Source organism: Ostrea edulis, chromosome 7 (genome assembly GCF_947568905.1).
Source record: "Ostrea edulis chromosome 7, xbOstEdul1.1, whole genome shotgun sequence".
NCBI lineage: Eukaryota > Metazoa > Mollusca > Bivalvia > Ostreida > Ostreidae > Ostrea > Ostrea edulis.
The window spans coordinates 63,884,686-63,899,883 of NC_079170.1; the positions used below are offsets into that span (position 1 = coordinate 63,884,686).

Below are 15,198 nucleotides of genomic sequence, written 5' to 3' on the forward strand. Positions count from 1 at the left end.
TCGATGTAAATCGGGAGCTACAGTAGTTGGGACTTGCGAACACGTTGCCAGTGTCATTTGGTATCTGTCATTGCAAGGCATTTAAAATTTTAATCTCGAGCTCGGAAAGAACTGGCCCCACACCGTCTCTGATGCAGCAGATGTTCCAGAGTTAGTCGACGAAAGTGATAGTGACTCTGAGACCACAGAAGAATAAGATAAACATATCACCGGTGGATAAGTGTAAAACTGTTGTTTGAATTGTTTATTTCATTTGTAAAACGTCGCATTTCCTGATGAATGACTTATCTGTATACAAGCTGTTCATACTGTAGTTCTTTTTATATTTGCGGGTGTATGCGATGTTGCATGTGATTTTGAAAAGTGTCATTCGTGCCAGTTTTAGTCATAATACCATCAATTATTTCATGATCTGCAGTGTAAGTCCATGTGTAAATTACATTTCAATATTTAATTCACATTTCTTTGAAATAATGTTTTAAGATTTGTTATCATTCCCATTTACAGGAGAAATAGAAGTTATTTTCACCATGTACAGTGCTGAATTCTATTTCCAATAGACTAGTAAATTAAACATGAGCTTTTTAAAATATATTTTAGAAACCAATGATACATATATCAACCATCAACAAATTAAGTTTATAAATTCCCAAGTAGTGATTTTTACGACATCATCATATCGATGGTTTTTCTTTCTGCATAATATTTAAATTTATACATGTAGGTACCGGGAACATTAATGAATTCTCCTTAGAATTATTTGGAATAATTAATCTTTAAAAGAATTGATAATTCTTAATTTTTTAAATGCGATTCGACATTTGCTTTAGAAGATAAAACGTGATACTGATTAGAATAACAAGGGGAGGCACATAATCTTATTATAACATATTCGAGTGAAGAAAAGAAATATATACATGATAAACTGTACATATATATTGAAGCAAAGTGACATATAGGTCCGTTTGGGCCAGGTGTTCAATAATGTATGTACTTTGTAAAATGTTGTGAAATATTGTATTTTAAAACACATGTCACTATAATACATGTAGATAAATTACTTACGTACTTGCTTATACTTTTGAATACCTTGTAAACTATGGGCTAGAAAAAAATGGGAGATTTTTGCAAAAACATACTTTTTGAAAGTACAATGACCCTTGATTATAAATCAGTTTGTTTCCTACGTGGAAGGGGGGGGGGTACGAGATTTGGGGCAAACACGAAATTATTCAAAATTCAAGTTCGAAAAATAGTATTATGTATGGTATAGTTAATGATAATACACTATAAATTAATGGAAAATAATCGCGTGACAGATGACGACATGTCAAAATAACACCTTGTTTTCTATCCCATAACTCCCTCAGGAAATAATTAATTGATTGGTGTTTAACAATGTTAATACGACTATACTATCAAAAATTATCTGAATATGCTTTTTTTATTATGCTTAAACTGAAAATTGAAAATCAAAGAAAAATACAGGTAACTCTAGCTCCATTAACAGAAGACGATGATTTTCTGACACAAAAACACGGAATTTCAATAAATTGAAAGCAGAATATTTTTATTTACTGAATATGTTCTGAGTATTCGACTATTCTTCGACTAATGTAATCAACTAATAGAACTATATCATTTTGACATCCCTAGCAAAACAAATGAGGGAAAATATAACAAAAGAAATATCCATACGTACGTACGAAAGGGAAGGTGCAGAATTCAACGATAAATTGATAAACAGTAATTTTAAAATGTGCCAAGTTGAGTGTTAATAGATGGAGCAAAACTTTCTTCTTTATGTCAATTTTGTAAAGTTGATTAAGGTGCTAATCACCTCAAATATTCAATTGTAAAATTACAAAGAATGTATAGAAGATAATAAACTTGCTTTGAAATTTGCTGGCTATCGTAAAACTGTGTGTTTTTGTATTTTATTCATTGTTCTTATGTAGTATAAATGGTTAGGGAATATAAAACAGAAAGTGTACAAATTAATTATGAATGTAACAGAAATTACATATCTTAAGAAAACTATTAGGACTATGTAGAAACCCTATCTGAATCTGGCCTAACGGATACCTTAAAGGTTAAACGAACGTGGGACACATGAGAAACTGATATAACGTTCTTTCAACGTTAGACAAACGGACTTGTACCAATCCCGTGGACGTCCGTTTGAAAACCGTTATTTGTCCTTAACAACCGTCATTGACAACCGTTATTTGCCGTTTACAACCGTTATTGACAACCGTTATTTGCGTCTTGTCCGTACATATGCGGTTGGTGTCCATTATACTGGTAAAATTGAAACATACTTTTAACATATGTTAAACATATGATTCACATATGTTTTGAAACATATATGATAATCATATAAAAGGAGCACTTAAGGTAAACATATGTTTTCAAACATATGATTAAGATATGTTTATAGTATGAATAGCATGTTTGTATCACTTTATGATAAACATACATTTTGTTCATATTATATTAACATGTTTTCCTTATCATTTTCATATTATCTACATGCAAAATTTTAACACTATGTTTATATCAAACATATGTTTAACATGCATTACACATAATTATAATATTTAACACACATTAAACATATAATTAGGATACGTTAAACATATATTCAAAATGTTTTGAAACAGGATAATCGTGAAGAGACACACAATATATATGTTTACGAACCTTTGTTCAGCATATGTGTTGATAATATACAGTAGATAAATCTGTGATAAATAAATATATATTTTGTTTACATGATTTTCATGATGTTGATATACATGCAATCCACGTTTACCATCTTTTGGTCATACATGCGATTTCGAAGTACCTCTCCAGAAAAAAGAAAACAATTTATGTCGAAGGGAACTAGCATTTAAGTATGTCTCCGAGTACATATTTATTATTCAGTTTGCGCTGCACCTGCAATGAAAGCAGGAACAATCAATACTTTTTATTTTTACAAACACAGACCCTGGATATACCAATGATGGGGTCAGGTGCCTAGGACGGCCTTGCATCTCCTGTTGATCGGTCAACATGTCATGAACCCTATATCTTTATCAACTGGTAAATGGAGTAATTCATAGTAAAGTTTAGAATATAAAGAACGACTAAATATTTGTACTAAACACGTCAGGCAGCATGCGACCAAATGACCGGTTTTGTTTGTAAAATGACCATAGAAATTGCAAAATGCTGACTTTAAACGAGAAAGTTACCCATATAACATCAACTTATTCATCATTAGCCTGCCTCGATTTAAAAACATTATATACGTGTCGAGCATGTGCTTGTGTAACAAATCAGTTGAAAGACAAAACCACCATATGCAAGTGATAATGTATTGTGTTATGTTACACACACACACACACACACACACACACACACACACACACACACACATATATATATATATATATTTGTTCTAGTCCTCACGTCTTTAAAAAGTGTCAAAAATGTTCTTTTTTAGCAAATAAAATTTGAATAAATCTAAAATGAATTATTTGAAAAATACTATTTTTCCTTTATGCATATGTTCTAATGTCATTTTAGAACATACGAACAAAATAAAATGATATTCATCTTCGTTTCAGTACATGTCATTAGGAGAGCGGTGTGATAATAAAAGACGATGGTAATGTTATATCAAAATATGTCTATACTATTTACTTTATGCAAGTATGTATTATTAATATATCACGGATAGATAAAGTAATTATTTATCTATGTATGTGTTAAGGAAGCATTCTAAACAAACTCAAAATCATTTACATTTTTATAAACACAAACAAGAAGAATTTGAACAAACAACTATCACAAACACCTGACTGAACTTGAGTTGTTTGTTGTATAAATGTAATTTGCAATTGATCATTGACATCTACAAAATGTATGTATCCTTATATTAAAGGAAAACTAATACACGATTATTCACTTGAAATTTATATTTAGAAAACATATTAACGAATCTCTATAAATCTAATCAAATTCTCATGCTATGATTCATTTGGTAATCATTAATTAATAAAAGCTTTATTTTAAACAAACTTGATATCATCATTATACATAATGTATTTACGGAAATGCATGTAAAATATTTCATATTTCTTTATTTCCTTGAAATATGTCAAAAATTGATAAACATCAATAATTGCTTCAATAAATGTTAAACAAACATCTCAACATAAAATGTTTTTGCCATTTTAAACTCAAAAATCTTTTTAATATCAATATTGATATATTTTATTAACATTTTCTTAATATAATGATAACTTTTAATAGTAATGGGTTTATTAATTTTGACTATGGATAAAAATATAGGACGTAGGGTGGGTGTGACCGGTCCACAAGGATGCTTACTCTTCCCAGACACCTGAGCCCACCTCTGGTGTATTCAGGTATCAGTGTTTGTCCAAGTCTTTATTTTGTATTGTTTAAGGGAGTTATGGGATTGATCACTGTTTGTTATCTTCATCTTTCATCAACTAATAAATTAATTTTTCATTTTCAAAAAGCAACTGTTTCTGGTGTCAAAATAGTCTTTAGTTTGCCATGACGAATGATCATGTAAAGTGTTTAAAAGTTATACATTTTGATTTTGTTGATTTCAGAAAAGTTTTGTGCTTTTAAATTTACCAAAAGGTTTTTAGAACCCACAATCGATTTACACCACTTGTGGTATTTGTTATGGCACAGTACGTTTGAAGTTTCTCCTTCACAGCAGTTGATATTTTTGTGAGGAACAAAGATAGGGCTTTTGAGAACATTCATTGGATCTAGCAATGTATTTATGTTTGTGAAAGCTTTTGTGAAGTTTAGGGATGCTTTATATGTACTTTAATTCATATTCATTCATCTCATTGGCTGGGATATTAAATATGATTAACACTGAATCATTATTGTGGAGAATTTCATCTTTTTGAAAGGGAACTAGGAGTGTAAGTAAGATTATCAAATATGTCAGAAACGCCAAGTTCGTTTAGAATACAGTTGTAATAATGAGCCTTACAAACAAAACAATATTGCTAAAAGCTTTGTCAGCTGAAACTAAAACATATTTCTTCTGAAATATATCTAATTCTTCGATCACTTCTGGTTTACTAATTGATATTTTCGTTGTCTATCAAAAGGGTTGCTTAACGTTGGGTTTTTGGTACAATGGTAATTTTTTTTCTAGATTTCTGACCCCCTTGGACAAGATGAAATGGTATGGGGAATTGAAATGCTTATATTTGATTTTACAACCTGTGTCCCAATAATGTTTAATTTAGTGACCCTTTTGTTTCCCTGGACTTAAAATCCGTCCACAAAGGTTACACTCGATTGCATAGACAACGTTAGAAGCTTTACAGGTAAAATTTTCAAATGTTTTGGTACAGAAACTCCGTCGCATGAGATTACGATTAAATGAATTCCTAGTGACCTAGTGATAAGGAATATCACCGTATATCTATTATCATCAGTGAATTGTCAAATTTTCGGGACGCCCTGTCCCTTCTTCAGGACGATAGAATATTTACATAGAAAAGTAAGGAAACTAATACTACAACTAAACTACAAAAGCTTATAACAAACAAAACGTCTACATACTAATATTATCGAGTGTAATATGTGGCAATAGAAAAGTTTGTTCCAATCGAGAGTCAAGACTAAACTGAACTGACTAGTCTTACGCTGGATCAAGTCAAAAACAAAGAACGAGTTAACTAATCAGTATCCTTAAGCGGTATGTTAATTCTTTCTAATGACATATCGGTCCAGTGAGTAATATGTTGAATTATGATGTGGAGAGAAAACCAAGGAGAAATTCTGGATGCATAGATTGGGGTCATTCCGCCCCATTGGCATGAATAAACTCAATGACTTCAACAGAATTAATGTGGCCTAGCTTCCATATGTTATTACTCATTTATCTTTGTTTTACACTTTTGTCGTCTACTTGTCACGGATTCATCAACAATACAGGATGTCCGTAGTTCATGTTTACACATGCAAGTTCCATTACAACCTATTGTCTAGATAAACAATTTAGCAGTAAGAACCTATGGTACTCTGAAGTTGAAATAAAAAGTATGATGGAGTTCCTCATAGACAATATCTTTGTGATCTTTGGTGATCAGGTCTTCAAACAGCCTGTTGGAATTCCCAATGAGCACGAATTGTGCTCCTTTGTTGGCTGACCTGTTTTTATATTCCTATGAAGCAGAATTTATTTTAAAAAAATCTTCTATGTGAGAAGAAAAACATCTCTTGCTGTGGCCTTCAATTCGATATTCAGATGTATCGAAGATGTATTATCTATTAGCGATAGTAATTTTCATTAATATGTCGATTCAATATATCCCAGTGAAGTTGAAATAAAAGACATCACAGTGTCGTCCACTTCTGCTTCATACTTAGATATCTTATTGAAAGTAGATATTAACAGCAAATTAACAACTCAACTATATGACAAACAGGATGATTTCAACTTCTCCATCGCCAACTTCCCATATTTATGTAGCAATATTCCATTATCATATGGTGTTTACATATCTCAACTGATTCGATAAGCAAGAGCTTGTTCTGCGTATGGTCAGTTTTTAAATCGAAGCAGGCTACTAAAAAACAAATTGATGGTGCAGGGGTTCCAACAGTCGCGTTTAAAATAAGCATTTCGCAAATTCTATGGTTGTTATAACGATCTAGTTTGTCAATACAAACTATCATTGGGTCAAATGTTGTCGGACGTGTTTCATACCGATTGTTAGGTCGTTATTGGCACACCGATTTTGACTACGGATAACTCCATTTACCTGATCAAGATATAGGGCTCATGGCGGGTGGGATTGATCGACAGGGGATGCTTACTCATCCTAGGCACCTGATCCCACCTCTGTTATATCCAGGTGTCCGTGTATGCCCAACTCTCTGTTCGGTATTGCTTATAGAAGTTATGAGATTGATCACTGTTCGTTATCTTTGCCTTTCATACTTAAAAGAGAAATTTATATATGGGTTTTTATACGTTTCATAGTACATGTTACTCATTCTCACCGTCAAATATAGGTGTAACCTTGGCTTGGTGTGATAAATAAGCCTTCTATGTACTTGGATAAAGTATCCCACCATCATATTTACATGTATTATCATTTTCATTACTTTATTTTTAACTGTACATATGAGACATTCATATTTGTGAAATACTACATCTACTAATGGGAGTTATGAGATTAATCACTGTTCGTTATCACGAAGATTCGAATAATAATGAAATGTTGCATACTGGTGTAATAAGAACTCTATAAAGCCAGACATATGCACTCGTAATAAGCATTTTCTAAGAATTCCCGTAGTGACCTTGAACTTGACCATTTGACCCCAAAATCAATATGGTGTTTTTCCTATCTTGATATATAAAGGTACATGTGAGGTATGAATTCAATCAAGCAAAGAATATGACCAGCAAAGTGCCACAAAACCAATAGGTTTCTATCTCTCTTGATAAAAAAGCTATAGAATATATACCTTTAAATCAATCCAGCAAAGTGAAAATGTCATTTAATCAAATAAATGACGTAAAAAGACAATATATAAAACAAAATCTAAAAATAATAATTTTGGCTATATTTAGCTCTAAAACTTCATAGTTATTTCGGATTTCAAAGATTTCGGTTGAGCATCACTGAAGAGACATTATTTGTCGAAATGCGCATCTGGTGCATCAAAATTGGTACCGTATAAGTTTTACATGTATATACAGAAATGGTAAAACAAATGATGACACCCAAGAATTGCCAGAAAAACCCCCCAAATTCTACAGAGTAATTGAGACTCATTTTCTAATGTGACTCTCTATAAATCAGAGATTAACAATTGAATGTTTTGTGATTAACGAAGAAACATGTATATACAGAAATGGTAAAACAAATGACGTCATCTAAGTATTAGAAGACATGAACACTGTGAGTCAGTGCACCTGTTTTGCTATAATTTTTATAATTATGATTGGTAAGATTTATTTTTAGTTGATGTAGTTAGTTTTCTTGAAATTGTATTGACTGGGATATCTTATGTATGACTAGTCATTATGTCTCTCATTGAATCTAGTACGATTTTACCTTGTTTGCTTGCTTGTATATCTCAGCAAATTATTATTTTTAGATTTTGTTTTATATGTTGTCGTTTTTACGTCACTTATTTGATTAAATGACATTTTCACTCATATAATGTTGTTTCCCTTATTTTATGATATATGAGATCCAACAAAAAACTTGCTATGAATCGCCAGTTTTGACATGAGTTGCACTTACAAAATTTGTGGATATAAATGGTATGATGGACTGACAATATGGTAAGAACGATACATTCTTTTTTTTTTTCTATTATATTCGTATCTATATATAATTTTGAAGATACCATTTTAGAAAACTGCGTTATGTTAATGAGTCATTAATGTTTAATGATCACAGTTCATCCCATTCGGTAAAATAAGTCTTATCATTTCATACGATCAATTATAAATTTATATCGAATATTTAACACAGCAGACTGTAGCATGATAATCATCAGCCTGGCGTTACACGTTATGTGGTATGACTAAAACTACGTTTTATTTTATCCTAAGTAGAGCTCTCAATCTTTTCCATTGAGTGGGTAGAAATATGATTACTCCGTTTACCTGATCAAGATATAGGGCTCACGATGGATGTGACCGGTCAACAAGGAATGTTTACTCCTCCTATACACATCAACCCACTGAAAAAGCCAGGGGTGGTCCTCAGTACCATTTGTTTGTCGTAAAAGGCGACTAAATGGGGAGGTCCTTCGGATGAGACTACAAAAACCGAGTTCCCGTGTCACAGCGGATGTGGTACGATAAAGATCCCTCCCTTCTCAAAGGTCGTTAGCGCCGAGCATATACCTCAATTTTGCAGCCCTTCATCGCCAATGGTGACGTCTCCATATAAGTGAGAACTTTTTGAGCGGGAAGTTAAACAATATCCTATCGATCAATCAATCTAACAGCGATTTCTCGTTGTAACGTCATAACATTTGTTGATCGAACATTACATCAGGGAATTCTCGGAGATTGTATAAAGATGTATCAACTCGTATTTTGTTGGTTTATGTATAGTAGCAGTCAGAAGGATACATGCATACATTGAATATTTCTATATATCAATACATATCTAACAATCTTCAAAGGAAATATAGCATATATATTATTTAGTGTATGTTTTATTTGAAATAGTTGCGCATTAAGTAGTACATACATGTATCATTAAATATATGTTTGGAGAATTCCACACGTGTAGTAGATATGTTAAATGTGTGATAGTAGTACTGACTAACATAAATATTTTTCATCTTTTCACAAATTTATAGATGAAACTTGAAGAATTATCTAATTATTGTACATTCTATCTATTAATTAATATCTCGCATGGAGTTTTGTAATATTTTTAGGAGAGGGACTAGTAAGTTGTTAGAACTTGTTTCCAATCCTTGTGATTTGATCAAAATGGTATGTTCAAAAAGATCTATTAAACGTATGCTTGGATGTTGGTAAAGTAGATATAATAAGTTTATGTTTGGATAATTTTTCGAAGTGTGTTAAATCAATATGCAATACTTTAGCATGTTAATCCGAGTCACCTGTAACTAAATTAAACGTGATCTGATTGTTTATTCTAGATCTTACTGACATAATTGAAACAACAAAACAGAGGTGTAGTTAACATTACATGTACATAAAAAAGGTACATGGATAGCGTAATGCACTCGCTTCTCACCTCTGTGACCCTCGTTTGATCCCAGTAATCGGCAGTGGTTGTATGAGTACATGCATGATGGTCGCCCGCTCGGACACGAGGGTTTCCTTCAGGTACTCCGGTTTCCTTCCACAATATGACCCGCTAGCGCCAACATCCGTGCAAGTAGGTAAATAGCTGTAAATGGTAATAATTGATACACGTAGATGGGTTTCACTGTTATTAGTATTTCCGACTTAAAAATAAGGACGATAAAAATGTAAAGATAAAGGTACATGTTATTGATTGATCGATTTCTCTTATATATGTTTGTTACCCTTTACTGCCTCACTTGTTTGCCACAACTTATTATATTTTTAAACTAATTAATTAACACGGAAGTGAGTACATACAAATTATAAAATCAAGTCAATACATATATAGCTTGTTTTTACTGCATGCGCGATACAGTTCCGATTGCTTTCACGAACAATGTACTACGTTGTCCATTCGTAATGCATTTTCAGCAAACTGGAATTTTATTTGCGATTGTGATCATTGCATTAAAGCTATCTGCTTACAACGCCTGCTCCATAGGGTAGGTCATCGTTATATATTCATACCTTTATACTATATAATTGTATTCTGATTATAAATGAAACATTTTTGACATTGTCTTTAATTTTGAAGGGTTGTAAATGGATCTGAAAAATGCTGCACAAACTACATCAAAGTTGATCACACCTGTCAAGGTAATTTTTATTTTATGATATAAATGATAACACAGTAACGAGAATTTTAATATTGGAAGATGGAAGAAGGATTTTAGATACTAAAGTCTATTTTGAAATATGAAATGATTTACACTGGTTGTTTTATTGCTAAACAACATGCATGATCAACTTGAAGCTATCCGATATTTTGACATTCAGTGAAAAGCTGAAGAATTGTTATATTCCGACATTCGTAATATGATGCAGATATTTTTCGCTCCCTTGATTTGGTGTGTATCCACTAATGTTAATGCAAAAGGATAAATAAGGTGCAATAGCAAAAAATGGATAGAAAAATTCGTTGTTGCACAATTCAGAGATTTCTCTCTCTAAGTGTCTCTTGCTCTCTCCCCTCTCTCTATAAATATGCTACGTACATGCATCGTGCATATTTTAGTTTGCCCATCTGGATATTTCGGAGAAAGCTGTTCATCGCCATGCAACTATCCTGCCTTTGGATTCCGTTGCTTAAGTAATTGCTCATGTTCATCTACCAACTGTAACCATGTAACTGGATGTGTTTATACTACAGGTATGTAACTATGTACGCTGTTACAATTTCGCGTACCTTTACCCTATACATATTGTGAAATTTGCAAATTGAGGTATGATTTCCGTAACAATTTACAGATCAAGTCATAAACTACTTCTGTCCTAAATTTTTTTCGAAGACCTAGCAAATATACCTTTAATTGATATGTGAATAAATTTATTCATATGCTAAAGATTGCCAGTATTTAATGTTCATCATTGCCATGTATCGATCTAGACAAAGCTCCATATTTGGTAATGATTACGCGGACAGGTGTTACTAAAAACCGGATCAAACTAGTTAAAACGAACATGAATTCATTTTGTATGGTGAAAGCAACGTCAGTTTAAAACAAAATATCAGAGGAATATTTCATTGAATGTAAATATTGCTCGTTAAAATGAGAGACTTCAAGACAATCGAAATATAGGAGAAATTTTTGGCAAAGTTATCATCGGTATTGTGTAAGTTGTCATCAAAAACAACGAAATCAATGCATTGTTATGCATCAATCAATGATAACAAGTACGAAACAATAAGCTTTTTTGCAGAGAGAGAGAGAGAGAGAGAGAGAGAGAGAGAGATGAAGATCATGAAAGAAATTGTCTTAGATTTAATGAATTGATTTGGAATTGCTTTGATAGAGTATCCTCTAGGACGACGAACCAAGACAAAATCATCAAACGACTGCGGAAATGGGTAAGTCCCTGCTGGTTTGATATAGATAAACCGCAGAAACTATTATTTTATTAATCTAAAGATATTTTTCGTTGAATGTTGATTAAAGGGAAACAAGTGAACATGGAAAATGCTGCACAAACTACTACAGAACAAACAATGTTTGCCTAGGTAATGTATTATTTTGCATAGGAAATTAAAAAGGTACGTTCATTAAACAATGTATATGTATCAATTAACTTAAATATGTATTAATAAGATATAAATTTGAAGATAATCCACCTTCGCTTTTTGACATTGGCATAACTGAAAATTGTAATAATTCAATTAAATTCAATAATATGCTCTCTTTATATTTCAATTAATATAAATCTGTGAGAGACGACAGAAAGAATTTCAAATATACATGTATTCGCTGAACACATATCAATGGTAAAGGGTGAGGATAACGATCAATCTAGTAAGTCCTATTAGCAATACAAAATAGTTGGGTAAACACGGACAGAGATGATGTCAAATGACTAGCAGGAGTAACCACCCCTTGTTGATCTGTCAAACCCGCGATGGTCCCTATATCCGGAAACGGGGTAGTCGGTAATTGAAATCAGTGCGTAAAGTACAACCTAACAATTGCCATGAAACGCGTCATCCTAATGACAGGTTGCAATTACAAATAAGATCATTTTAACAACCATATTATTTGCGAAATGCTGCACAATCATATATATTCGTTATGTTTTGTTGTCGATTACATAATATTTCAGAATGCCCTCTCGGACATTTTGGTGATAATTGCTCATCCACCTGCAACTATCCATCGTTTGGATCCAAGTGTCGAGAAAACTGCAATTGTTTAATTGATAAGTGCGATTACAGATACGGCTGTCGGGTAACGGGTAATTAGTTATTTTGTAATTGAGAAGTATTTATACAAAATGAATACAAGATTCTATGATATCAATTGATTACTGATTGCTTCTCTCTTCTGACTTTGGACATACATGTATTCGAAAACTAATGCCATTTGTTTTGTTTTTTCTTGAGCGGATCAAAGGATCTCAATTTTGATACAATAATCAGAATGGCTTAATATCGTCATGCTGAACCTTCATGTTGGCACTGACAAACCAATTACATTAAAGAGAGTAACCATGGATCTTTCAAGGCCTTAATCTTTTGTCTGACGAGGGCAGATATTTTTAAGCCTTAAAACGGGATAAACATTTCAATTCAAATTTATAAACGACTCTGCCTTAAGATTGCCTCTGCTGCAAATAAGTAAATAAGGGTTCAAATAAGAAATATAAGACACTTTTAATGAAGAGTTTAAAAGTTCGAACAGCTGGGGTATTGGCATTCAAGGAAGTAACGCATTTGAATTTAATTATTTTTGTGCATTTCAAGAGAGACCGGAGCTATGGCCGACAACTGGATCAACACCGGAATACAAATCAACACCTGGGACCGAAAGTGTACAAATCATTGTATCATCTGAAAGTGGTAACAGTGCTGCAAATATTGATTCAAGTTCTAATAATTTACCTATAGTCATAGTAATAGGGTCGCTGATAGTATGTGTCATAGTTATGATCATTATACACGCATTATTGAAATATCTAAGACGTATCTTTACTATTCAAGATGATACTGAAGCTTCAGTTGATGTCTATATGGAAATCTCTGATAATATGGTCTTAGGGCAGGGGGGTGTTTCTAACGAAGCAAATGTTCGCGAAGCTCTTGAAATGCCTGTCATCGAACAGCCAGGGCCTTCTAATAACGACCTAGCATTTGTGGTCAGTGCGGATGAAGATATGGCAGACTACGTCTACAGCGAAGTGAAAAAGAAACCGAAGCACGAAGTGACATGTGACAACAAGCCCATTGAAAGCGAGAAACCGAAAATGAACCTCGTTGACAGTCATGACACGTACTGCGACGTGAGTGATATTCAGGAAATGAACGAGTCTGACGAAAATGGCTACCAGGATACACCACTTGTCCAGGACGTAGATGGAGGGGAAGCATCACGGGGAGTAGCCATTAGCAATGAGTAATCCTTTTTTGCCCATGTTGGATTTTTATTTTAAACATATTTTCAAAATTGACTCTCCTCCCGAAAGGGGACCAACAATGAAAATTTCTCTCTCAACAAAGTGGGCGAATTGTTGGAGTGTGTCTATAAAAATAGTGTAAATACTAATCATCTTAAATTGCACTACTCTATATATACATAATTACGAATGTTGTAATTTCACGTCTTAGATTTTAAAGCAATATTTGGGGATTATGTAGATATGAGAGGCATATTATCCGATGCTTTTACGTCGGGTTTCTGGCTAAATTTGAAAATTAAATTTGCTGTAAATGACTTATGTGATTCATTGCAATACTTTGATTGAGGCGACATTAAATAACGCACGGATTGCCTGTTTAAACGAATTGTTTACAGGATGTGAACTGTGAGCACTAAATATTTGGTTGATTGCCAAATGATTCAGGAGATGTCCATTTCCCTATTTTAAGCCACCAACATCTGGTATTAAACTAGCTGCAATAATGTAGCTCTCTCTGATTTTTTATTATTTTTTTAAATTTTTTTTAGGGAGAGGGCTACAACTCCTTAGGATCTCCGTAATGGTGCAAATGCGGGAGTGATTCACTCCCGCAACAATTGCGCTCATTCTAAACATTTCCTAACTTTCTTTACGTAAATAAAATGATATTCTATGTTTCTTAGTCAATATATAAATTTACAACCTGCAACTTAAGATTTATGAGGCTCTATTCTACCGTTTTCAACAATTTCAATCAATTCCAATTTCTCGATTCATATTTGTGCGCCATGTTTGATGTACTGAAGTTTCAACTTCCGATTGTCACGTCATTTGCATATGCCATATAAGGTAGTATTTACATCAATGGACAAGTATGGAGGCGAAAGCTATTTCGTCGGTATTGAAAAGGTTTGAATTTAATATCAAGTTAAAAACCGAACAGCAGAGTGTAAATTCTTTCTGCAACAATATGATTTTCCTTTCTTTGTCGAAGTGGATTGAGTAACTACATTTTCGCTCTGATTGTCAATGTTTAGGTTTTTCATTAGATCCACCTACGAGATCTCGCGATAACAAGCATGGCGGAGCAGACGAAGAATTTTGCATGCTGTACATTATATTTAATGAAAAACACCTTTATTAGACATGCCCGAGCACACAGTTGGTACTCCTTTTGGTGTAAATAACATTTGGGAGTAATACACAGTGTTTATTATCGGTTATTCATAAAATTATTTTGCACCATTACGGAGATCCTATGGAATTGTAGCCCTATCCCGAAAACGTCAGAATAAAAAAAATTGGATAGGGCTACATTATTGCACTAGTATTAAACCTGTGTGAATGAATCGAAGTTGAAAATTGTTTGTAAATCCGGAATCACACATTGACTATAATATGTGACT

The 15,198-nt window shown here is 32.9% G+C and overlaps 1 protein-coding gene across 1 annotated transcript; it reads left to right on the forward strand.

Annotated features, from left to right (window-relative positions):
- The first annotated feature begins 10,225 nt into the window (after positions 1 to 10,225).
- On the forward strand, positions 10,226 to 14,111 carry LOC125654413 (delta-like protein A). Its single transcript, XM_056145034.1, has 7 exons — positions 10,226 to 10,350; positions 10,443 to 10,504; positions 10,923 to 11,057; positions 11,702 to 11,756; positions 11,845 to 11,906; positions 12,500 to 12,631; positions 13,140 to 14,111. Exons 1-7 carry the CDS (start codon positions 10,268 to 10,270, stop codon positions 13,790 to 13,792), a joined length of 1,182 nt encoding a protein of 393 aa, XP_056001009.1. The 5' UTR covers positions 10,226 to 10,267; the 3' UTR covers positions 13,793 to 14,111.
- Positions 14,112 to 15,198: the final 1,087 nt, after the last annotated feature.

Coding starts and splice junctions, on each gene's coding strand:
- LOC125654413 (XM_056145034.1), top strand. CDS start 10,268: ATGCATTTTCAGCAAACTGGAATTTTATTTGCGATTGTGATCATTGCA. Junction 10,505..10,922: donor AGTTGATCACACCTGTCAAG/GTAATTTTTATT, acceptor TGCATATTTTAG/TTTGCCCATCTGGATATTTC. Junction 11,907..12,499: donor AACAAACAATGTTTGCCTAG/GTAATGTATTAT, acceptor ATAATATTTCAG/AATGCCCTCTCGGACATTTT.